Here is an 11,225-nt window from a genome sequence, read left to right on the forward strand (position 1 = left end):
ATTCGACTCTATTGCTTTTCAAGTTCAAGCTAATTGAGTAGCTTTGATTGTTTCATTAAGTCCGGCTCGAACCTAAAATGTAATACATACTCAAATATCTTGTGACTCTAGCAGGACAGTTGCATGTAAACATATTTGTTAATTTGAGGGAAAATTGCAAAAAAAAAAGCCCTAAATTTATTGCACTTGTGCCAATTCGGCCATAAACCTTTTAACAATTTGTTGATATAGTCCTTTTGGCCAATTTTAATTGGAAAATGATGACATGACGATCTAATCAGCGGTGACCGCCCTATGTGGTGTATCGGTGCTGATGTGGACAATTTTTATAAACAAAAGTTTTTTTTTTTTTTTTTTTCTTTTCTTTTTTCTGGTGGCTAATCTCGGGCGATGGCTAGCCACGGGCAAGGGGCCTTGCACGGGCGAGGGTCTTGACCGTTACCCGCAGCCGGTGAGGGTCGTGACCCTCGCCGGCGGCTAGCGAGGGCTTCGAGGCCCTCGTCTAGTGGCCAACAAGGGCTTGCACAACCAACAAAAAAAATAAATTAAGTAAATAATTTAAAATGTTTAAAAACTAACAAAATTGTAAAAATTGTTCAAGTCAACACTGATGGTACTACGTGGGACAACCAATGTTCATGTCAGCGATTTTCGGTCAAAATTAATCGGATGAACTAGACGGATAATTTATCAAAAGGTTTATGACTAAATTGGTCAAATTAAAAAGGTTTATAAATGGATTGAAACTAGTACAATAGGATTATGGTTTTACTGTTAATTTTTATTTAATTTTTTATAGAAAATTGTAAACATCATAAAAAGATAAAACTTTCAAGTCGAATCTCGAACTTAAAAAGATGAATATTAAGTCGAGTTGGAGCATTAAACGGTGTCGGATCGACTGTGCTCACAGATGAACCGGATCTGGATCTGGGCCTTACGAGAAGGCCCAGACCCGGATCGGTTCTTGTTGGTTAGACCGTACGTCGTCCCACTTCAGCCTCCAGCCCATAAGTCTGAGAGTCTCCGAGCAAAGCAGCGATTTTTCCATTCTTGTTCGTCATCAATCGATCAGAGCTCTTGGCCGGCCTCCAATCGGCGAGTCGTTGGCGGAAGGAGGAGGAAAGAAAGCAACGATGAGGTTCGGCTTCGCCATTGGCCTTTTCGGAGTTGTGATTCTGTCGCACGCCGCTTATTCCACCGTCCAATGTGAGCTCAATTTGTGTGAATTTTCTCGTTCTTTCACGCGCTCGCAGTGGCGAGTGCAGCGCTTGGGATTTTCATTTTTCATGTTCTGAACTTGGGTTTGCAGATAGGGGCTTGTTGAAGATCATGGAGGAGGAATTCTCTGGGCCACCGCTTAACGTAAGCATCTAACTGTGGCTTCGCGGTTCAGGATTCGGTCTGCTTTTGTTGTTCTGCATCTAATTTGGAGTGGAATTGCAGGTGGTTGCTGAATTGCTTGTAGGGCTCGTTCTCTGTACGTGGGCTGCTCTCACTGTGCCTGGGAAATTCCTCTCGATCCATCCTGATTCCGAAGAAAACAGGTGAGATTATTGGCCTCATGTTTAGTTGGTTCTCTACTGTTTGAATTGGGGAAAATTTTCTTTTGGGTTTGTCTTAGCGCCAAGTTGCTATGTTGCTAGTTTTCTCACTTGTGATCTTTAAGTAGAGTAGTTAATCAAGGGACACAGCAGGGAAGCTGAGAAGCCACAAACGTTGTGCATGATTTTGCGCTTTAACTGCGGATCATGTTGGATAGTAAGCATTTAGAGTATCTGGTTAGAAGTTCGAGATTTTGCCGGAGTCCAACTTAATGAGGTGTTCTCGTAGTACTTTTTGTATTCTATTTTCCCCAAACGTTGAAAATGATTCAGAGAAAGCTCCTAAGTACAGTCCGATAGCCACTATAGCCATATGTCGTAAAGGTTTACAAAACATCAGCCGGTCTCCTGTGGTTGATATGATTGTTTATGCCAAAGACCTTTCTAGATTAACTGTTTAAGTTTTAAGTGTCTATTTTTCTCCATCCTTTAATTGTAAGGAAGAGAAAGCGGTCTCTTGTCCCATCGGGGTAGGAATGTAGATCCCATTATGTCCTTGCACTATCTTATTCAGTGTCCTGCTTTAGCCCCCATATATTTTTCCCTAGAGTTTCTTCCAGGTCTAAATTAGGATTCCCAACGTCATTATAAACCAACCACAGAGTCGCATCGTATCACAAAATCCTCTTTAGAAAATATTTTGAGTGCCCAAATCATTTTAATTCCTCTTCTATGAAAGTCTGTCATGTTGAGGAATATATCATGTCTTTTTTTCTGATATATAATGTCAATGTAAAATTTCATCTAGCGTTAAGGTACACAATCTCATAATTTGTGGAAATGGTTGGATTAGGGTGGTATTTGATTCAGTTTGGGGTATATTCTTCTGACACAGTTCAGTGATGTCAAGTTGAAGAATTTCAAAAAATGGATGCTTGGTATAAAAATCTTCCAGATTAAACTTTGGCTACTATGTATTGGTTGGAATTAACAGAAAATGCACGTTGGCGTAACACATCTCCACATTGTCTTAAGAGTTTGTATCTCAATATCACATAAGAAGCTACCTCAAAGAAATTGATAAGATTTGTAAGTGGCCGTTATATTAAACCATCAATAGGTATTAACACATCTCCACTTACAAATCAATAGATTTGTAAGTGGCCGTCACATAAGAAGCTACCTCAAAGAAGCTACCTCAAACCTGTTCATAGTATAAACAGGTTTGATATCTGAATGGCAAAACCATGTAAAAAGATTGTCAAACAAAAGTACAAAGTATGTTTTGAAAATGGCCCAGCTCAAATACACGACTTCCTATCTCGATAACACAGTGAATTTTCAAGCTAAAAAAGAGAATTATCTTATATGTTTACTTGGATAAATGGTTACGGTTTGAATGACCTGCTTTCGAAACCGAAACCAATGTATATACGAATAATCCATAGGTGGCAGTTTGGTCCAATGTATCAACGCCTAACGAATACGTTTTCCTGCCTGATATTTTGTCTTTACATAATTGAAATTCCTTAGAATTACTCCTTGCTGTCAGTACTCAGTAGCAATTGGAAACTCTCATCCAGCAATGGTGAATTTTTCCAATAACACGTTTGAAAGTGACTTCACTGTTACTTAAAGGTTGTGCATAATCGTTTGATGGATGTTCCTAAATTTAACGTCAACTTTTACAATTTCTTATATAGACATACTCTCAATCAGCACTTTGACTTACCCTTGTGGATGACTTTTTGCCTATTTGTTCCACATTGGTTGAGGCTTCCATGTTAGAGATTAAAAGTAGAAACGAATCATAGGAAATTTCTCTTAATGAATAACTAATTTTTTATTATCTGTGTTAAAATGTCCAACACAAATGCTAGTTATTAAGTGGAGGGAGATTACACTTATACACCCTATAGACATGCGATGTGAAATGCTTCAGAATTCCCTTTCATGTGCAAACTGGATGAAGCACTACATGGGAATTGATAAACAGCAAACGAGACAAACAAGAACGGTATAGGAAATGAAATAACTAATGGGAATGAATAATTTAGACTGACTCTGATTCTATGTTAAAAAGTCCAATAAAAAAGCTTTAGTTGTTAGATAGAGAGGGACTGCATGATGTAACACCAAAATAGACTTATAAGCAATATGGGATATTTCAACAATTAGCTGTCGTGGATGTATTCTTTTGTTTACCTGTTGATGCTTAAGAGGTTTTTTCTTTTTCTTTTCTTTTTGTAAGATTTCTTTGGTAGATTAATTCAAAGTGTGATTAAGTGGCCATATAAAGTCTAGACTGTCTAACTAGAATGAAGAAATAGGTAAGCTGCACCTCTAACATGTTCTTGCGGTGTTGATGCATGTGCTACATATCTGACAAGCAACTTAGAGTAGCTTAGCTTGCTGCCCTCGATGATGATGCCTCTCTAATTACGGCTATGTTGTTCATGATGATTAAGTACGAACAATATGAGATATTGATCACTTTTTTTTTTATGGTTAAAAATGACATTCAGTACAGTCATCTTCATGCTTTATGATGATGCTAAAGTTCTCAACTGATTGTGTTATTATGTGCTCTCATGTTTCTCAGAATGGGCAATTAGCTTTTCTCTTTTCGGTTTGTTTACATGCGCCTGATTTTATAGCTTGTGCACTTAATTTTAATATCGTGTATGTATTTCTAGATGTATTTCGTACATGTTTTTCATTACAACTTATCGAACTCCTTGAATAAACGAGATTTAGAAGATTTTTCAAAGGTACCAATTATCTTGTAAACTCAATACTTAAGATAGTTACGGACCGCCAATTGTGTATATCAACTAGGTTTAAAGAAAGATGAAGCTGCCTTTTGACTCGTTAAATAGACATATATTCTAGTCATGGTGCCCATTAGCATGTGCAGACTATTGCACAGAAAGAAGTCTAATTGAGTGTAGATTTTTGTGAGTGACGCATTTGAGCTATATGCTGCATTGAAATGCCCTGTAACTTGAATTAAAAGAGAGGAATCCCCTTTTGCGACTTTTTTTCACGACTCTTTTGGTGGGAAATATTACTCAATACAATTTGTGACCAATTTGATGATTTCAAGTGTCCCAAGTTTCTTGTTTACTATGTTTCATTGATTTCCAAGAATCTTTGTGAAGCTATCTATTCTCTGGCCTTGTTTGACATGATCACTAGAAGATGATGTGTAGGTAACGTGGTTGAAACGTAATAATCCTAAGAGTTGGTTTGTTGAGAATATGTTTAGGTTTGTTCTGATATTTGTACCTTCAGCATATACATTTTTATTCTCCCATACATAAGCCATAATAAGGCCCATAAGGGCGCTCAAGATTTCTACATATACATATTTACACTGCAATGTACATTTTCTTGGTTTTGCAGGATAGTCTCTCTCCCAGACAACATGGACTTCATGATTTTCAACCACCGCGGTAGAGTGCTTCCTTCTCAACTGGATCTGAAGTTGAAGCATTGAAACTTCTGACGTAATGAATGCCCTGATGGCTTTATGAGCTTTCTTTCCCTCCATTTTGAACTCGAGACACGTAGAAGTCTTATAATCCAAGCTTCACTAAAATTCCAAAAGCGTTCACTCTGTATAATTGCTGGAACTGTAGGAAAAACTGGAGATTTGCATTTATTGGAGTACTTGCTGATTTTATCGTGCAAACAGAAAGATTGAATTTGATCGAGAAGCACAACATCACGTGTATGTTTAGTGTGTGTTTGACGTTTGGAGCTCTAGTGTGGTGAAAATGAGATCCATCTAGATTTTCCCTTTTGATGTTTCGAGCTCTATATGCAAAGCCTCCTTTATCTTCTTGTGAGCTTTATTTTATTGATGTCCGGTGGCTTTATACTCCGTCTAATCCATAAAAAAGATCTGCTACCTACCAAAAAGAGCACCCGTTCTCACTTTGTCATGGAAAAGGGGGACTTCCTCTTAGATTGACTGCAATACACGACGGCTCTACCATAACACCTCAAGTTCTGGTACGGTAGTAACTTCAACGAAGAAAATAGGCATTAAGGCCTCTGGCAGTTTTAGGGTCACTGGAGCCGAGATTTCATCAAGAAAATAGGTGCATGATGTTTTGACGTGTCAACGCGTCAAGACGGGAAAAAGTTGCATGTACTTTTAGTGCGAAGAAACACACCTTAAGGTATCGAGAGAGCCCCTGGGATGAACATTGATTAAAAAACAGAGCCTGCCCGAAGGCACCCTACCATGGCAAAGTACAGATTGATTCAAGAGTCGTCAAGGCAGTTTTTATGTGTGTGAGAGAGAGAGAGAGAGAGAGAGAGGATGAGGTTGAAGTCTAATCATATGCTTGTCCAAGTAAGCCGATCTTCACCTCATGCTTGTCTTCTGAATTGCAGTTTTTTCAGAATTAGGACTCCAACTAGCAAAAGAGTACACGAGCCAGATGCATGCACCGCTACAATGGGCTGTACGTAGATACATGAATCTTCCCATATGTCAAACACTAGGTTCTAATTCTTCCACAGCCTAACATCAAATCCTGCCAGTCCTTTTCTTTTCCCTTTAGTATGGCCTAGGCCAATGCCCTGCCAAATACTCGAGAACCAAAACCCTGTAATTTATCTTCTTCCACATCGCATTTAATACGTAAGTATGGGCACCTCAGATAAGGAACGGCGCACCGAATAAATTTCTATATCAATAGAAGGAAAAGGTATGATTGCTCTTTACAATCCATTTCTCTGCCTCAAGTTCTCCTGAAAGAGGCCAAGTGGATTGTCAAGTTGAATAACCACAAGGAGATCACATGCACAGTTGCAGTCATTCAATGAGGAAAGGCCGAAACTTCCAAGTATAAATCCGCCAGTGTTTCTATTTCCATTACAGAGAAAGAACATGTACAGGATCTAGCATTGTTGGTGAAAGTCGCGAAAAAAATGCACATCAAGCACAAGGATGAGAGCAACGAGAAATGGAGGAAAAATAGCTCATTTCTCAGTCTAGGAAAGGCAATGAAACAGTTCCAGAAGGTTGTCCTCTATCTCTGCAGACGGCCCGTGAGATACTGCAACATCATCAAGGGAAACGATAGAATGGCCAAAATGAAAGACGGATACTTCTCTGTCGTCACGATAGGGCGTGGCGAGCCCAGGAAGTTCATTGTTGCATTAAGATATCTCAGCCATCCTCCATTTCTCAAGTTATTAGATGCAGCAGAACGGGAATTTGGATTTAATCAAGAAGGTGTTCTTGTAATCCCCTGCGAACCAAGTGAGCTCCAAAGAATCCTATCATGAAGTGTGCAGATCAGGATTGACAAGTGCAGGTCAAATTCCAACAAGCAGGAGAGCAAATCCAACAAAATTACTTGTACTTGTCGAAAATATATGTATACAATGTCTAGTAACATATCATTTCAACAGTCTCATTGGCATACATAAAAGAGTTTCAGGAAAATATATGTAGATATCCAAAGGTCACATCGGACTCCTTACTAGTTCTGAAGAAATAGTGTAATTAAATCAGAACAAATCATGCTGGACATTGCCCTGTTTCCAATCAGTTACATAATAATTCCAAACTCATGGCAGTCCTGAAGTATCACGGGTAATGTCAAGGATATCTCCCTTTTAGGACATTATCTCGGAGATAGGATTGACATACGTTATTTCCTTTTCAGTAAAAATTAGTTCCAATTACATTAAGGGGATTGAGTACTTTGCAGCACCAACTGAAGGTAGAAGAGGTACTGTTTGTCCGGGTCCTACTGTACAAGACACAGTTGATTATGTCTCATGAATTCCAGAGAATGGACGGGTTGTCTCATCAAGCATCAGCAGAATCAAGTATTTGTGAGGTACTAGATAACACGGCACAAGAAAATTCTACATTTTGAATGAGGAATGCTGCATGGTGTTAACATTACACCAAGTATCCAAGAAATAGAAAGTCGTCAGTTCAGTATGAGAAGTAAAAATTGTCCTTCCATTAAGACGTCATACAAGCAACCAGGACAATTTAGTTTCAACTGTGTGGTACAAACAATGCACTGCAGAGTGACTTCAAGAGGAACAGATATGCCCCAGCCTACTTAGCTCATATTTTACCAGGATAACCCAGTAAAAGTTTACTCAAAAAACCTTCCTTGACCATATATATGCAGTTATGCACTTCCTCGAATGTGAAACACGCTATATAAATATGAGAAGGTGCAATGTCATCTAAATGTCAATTCAGGGTCATCAAATAGCTATGATATAGTAAAGCATTGAAGAAGAGTAGACTCAATAGGTATCGCTCAACAGTTCGCAAACTTAATCAACTAATGGTTTTTGGACACTTCTCATATATTTCACACATATAAGAACAAATATCTAGAAACTGCTGCTGTAACGTATAAATGTGTTTCATTTTAAAAGTTGCTCTCAACACACGAGTTTACTGTCAAAAATCACTTGTGAGTAATCAACAATTAACTTTACACACTCCAGTCCAGTTCAACCTAGGAAGCGGCTGCAACTGGCCTGATTGGTGCAGTTCGAAGAATCGGGAACTGGCCCAAGACACGGTAGATTCATGGTTATAGCTTGGGAACTGCACAATCCAGGTTGGTTCCAGGTTTGAACCGCGTTTTTTAAACAAATTTCTGCCTTTATTGAAAATGAAGAACATAGGTCTAGTGGCTGGTGAAGATTCAAACTTTGGTCCCAAAGAGAGAAAGTCATTAATGCTAATTCACAGAATATTCAAAATCCTTTGACCATTTTAGGTTTTTTACAGCCACCACAAATACATCCCTCTATGTTGTACCTTCCTCTCATCCTTCAACCTAAGTTCTGATGCTAATCTACAATAATCTCTCATGTCTTGGATCTCGTGCTTTCATCCCTTTCTAATTACCATCTCCATAGTCCCCCTTTATTAGAATGGTCCTACTCACGAACAGGCTTGGGATCAGCCCATTCAGTTCCCAACAAGTTCTAGAATCGTCCGGGCTGATTCCCAGTTCCAGAAGTTTTAAAAATGACCCAGCCGGACCATGCTTTGTCCTAGTCAGTAATCCCGTTCTAGTTAAAATTCAACCGAATGGTATTTGTAAGTCAAAATAACCTGCTATATGTCAGACCACCGTATCTTGACGTTCTTTACAACGAAAGTGAATTGGTAGCAATTACAAGAAAATGGTATCCTTGTATAGCGACGTAAATTGGAAACTATTTACTCAAATTTACTTTCCAAATCGAATTAATATTCCCAAGACAAGTAACTAAGTGGCCTTGATGCTCAAGTGCTAAGCCAACTTTATTCTCAATGAAGTACTTAAATCGGAGTACAAGAAAGCAATATCCTCGAAGTAATATCCTCGGATAGCGCCTTAAATCGAAAACTATTTACGCAAGGTTACTTTCCCAATCGAATTCATATTCCCAATTCGAGTAATGCGCGTGTATCTGCTTCTTGCCTCCAATAGGCATATGCATCCGCAAAAGTACTTTGGGAGCAGAAATAATGTCATTTCATACAGTAATGGTAAGACGCTCATATATTGGATAAGAACACAAGAAAATGTAATTAAAAGAATTGTTTACAAAGTAGAGTCAGAGCATTAAAAGAGACACTCACATACCTCAGAGTATAGTTAGCCGAACTACAAGAATTCCTGCCTAAACTGCCCTAAAATTTCCACCAGAAGCAACACTGTGGCCTCAGCGGTCAACCAATTTGGTGCACCTTGCAAATCATAGTGCTACTCTCTATCAATTTACATCTGAGTGAGCTCCTGCGGATTTTCCATGGCTTGCCTAAGGATGTATTCAGCTCTTCTCTTCTTGTCGTCTCTCTCCTCTTCACGCCCAATCAGAGAGACAGGTCTACTGAGATATTTGTTATGAAGATTTAGATCCGAAGACTGACCAAAAACTTTTTTCCCAGTCTTGAACTTGAAATGAATAGCAGGTCTCTTATCAGGAAGGACCTTATTATCATCACCGTCACCATCTTCACAAAATCGATCTTTCACGGCTTCAATTGCAGGGGCAAATGTCTCCAGGACAGATAAACTATTCTCCTTTGTAGGTCCATTGGAAAGCATAACAGGCAAATTAACAGATGCGACTTCCTTCTCACCAGGTGGCAAAGGTGTGGTGAGATAAGGATTGCCTTCGTCTGCCTTCAATTCTTTCGGCTGGTGATGTTGAGCAATATTCGAGGTTGAAGCTCCCGCGGAACCAAACTGGGCTAGCCTTTGCTGCAAATTCAACAAAGACCTCTCCGCATTTCTCCTTTGCCTCGCTTGCTCAATCTTATCAGCACGCAGATCCGACTTCCGCTCATTCCACACGGGTGTCTGCTTATAAGTGTGAGGATCTGGCAAAGCCGGCAACCAAGCCGGTACATGCTTGCCAGGTGGAGTCTCACCCATTTGTGTGAAACTTGGGATCAGACGCCTATCTCTGGCTACTGGAAATCGAGCTATGGACTGATTGAAGGGAACCTCCTCGGCGGATTGCGCATAATCCAGAATTTCCATTACTGTGCCAGAACTGGCAAGGCAGTGACTAACTCCCGAAGCCCCCGAAAAACCTTGAAAATTCCCTAAATCTTCTAGAGCTCTAATAATGTCAAAAACATTACAGTGAGTCCTACCAGAGATATTAGCATAAAAGCTTGCAGCCTTGCCAATATCGTGAAGATAACGAATTGCTATATCCGAAAGAGAGTCCAAACCGGAGTCCCTGACACTCTCAAAGCCAACACCCTCACAAATCTGTGCTACCGCAACCCTCGATACCGCACGAGCAAAGTCGTCAGCTTTAGCTCTTCCACCTGGAGCATCAGCCTTAGTTTCGTTACCAGTTGTTGTATTTACACCTCCATTGTTCATATTCGATGACTCATATCAATTGAAGATAACCGGAGGACAAAATTTCCTTCATTCGACCCAGAATCTCTCAGCTCAGCTCAGCCCGGCCTGAGATCTGCTCCATCAAGGCAATCATTTCTCCTCCATTTCCACTCCTTTGATACAGCAGAGTGAGGAGAGCGTTCGAAATGGAGGAGAAACAAAAGGCTTCAAAGACAAGCAGAGAATTCCGACAATTAGGTATCAAGGAAAACGGGAAAGCTCCATAACTGGGCCAAGTTCAGTAGATAACTTAATCGACCAGCTTATAGCAAGAGGAAAAAGAAATGGACGAGCTCCAAAAGTGCAATCCGCGAGCCCCAGATCCAGCTCGGTCTCCGCGAAACCCTAGAGGCTGAAATCACACTCAGAAGCGACTGACACTCGCGAGCGACGGAAATTCCAAGAAGCTCGGTCCGGATCAAGAATCCGCAGTGCCCACCAGCAGCTCGCGAGCTCAGGGACCGAATCAAAACCCCACTGATCGGTCGCGGAACCAGCGGAATCCGGGCCGAAGCTGCGTGACCCCACCCCGAGCTCTCACAGAAACCCTAGAGGGACGACGGATTCTTTCTAGGGCTTGCGCGAGAGGCGAGATTGGGGTCGGCGAACGAAGCGGGAAAGTTCTGGGTGGGGGGGGAGGAATTTCGAAAAGTGGATAAACCCTGGCAAGACCCTCGGAGCTTGAACAGAGACGACCACGAAGGGTGAAGAAGATCCAAAGCAGGTGAAGAGAGAGAGAGAGAGAGAGAGAGAGGGGAGCGAGGTCGAT

The 11,225-nt window shown here is 40.5% G+C and overlaps 2 protein-coding genes across 2 annotated transcripts; one reads left to right on the plus strand and one right to left on the minus strand.

The window, feature by feature from the left end:
* The first annotated feature begins 1,010 nt into the window (after nucleotides 1-1,010).
* Nucleotides 1,011-5,238, plus strand: LOC115735107 (membrane magnesium transporter). Its single transcript, XM_030666195.2, has 4 exons — nucleotides 1,011-1,209; nucleotides 1,313-1,365; nucleotides 1,447-1,547; nucleotides 4,950-5,238. Exons 1-4 carry the CDS (start codon nucleotides 1,137-1,139, stop codon nucleotides 5,041-5,043), a joined length of 321 nt encoding a protein of 106 aa, XP_030522055.1. The 5' UTR covers nucleotides 1,011-1,136; the 3' UTR covers nucleotides 5,044-5,238.
* Nucleotides 5,239-6,375: 1,137 nt separating this feature from the next.
* On the minus strand, nucleotides 6,376-11,225 carry LOC115735103 (transcription initiation factor TFIID subunit 8). The gene is made up of 2 exons (XM_030666186.2): nucleotides 9,179-11,225; nucleotides 6,376-6,839 (listed from the first exon to the last, which is right to left on the minus strand). Exon 1 carries the CDS (start codon nucleotides 10,433-10,435, stop codon nucleotides 9,314-9,316), a length of 1,122 nt encoding a protein of 373 aa, XP_030522046.1. The 5' UTR covers nucleotides 10,436-11,225; the 3' UTR covers nucleotides 6,376-6,839; nucleotides 9,179-9,313.

The sequence above is a fragment of the Rhodamnia argentea genome, chromosome 10, assembly GCF_020921035.1.
Source record: "Rhodamnia argentea isolate NSW1041297 chromosome 10, ASM2092103v1, whole genome shotgun sequence".
Classification (NCBI taxonomy): Eukaryota; Viridiplantae; Streptophyta; class Magnoliopsida; order Myrtales; family Myrtaceae; genus Rhodamnia; species Rhodamnia argentea.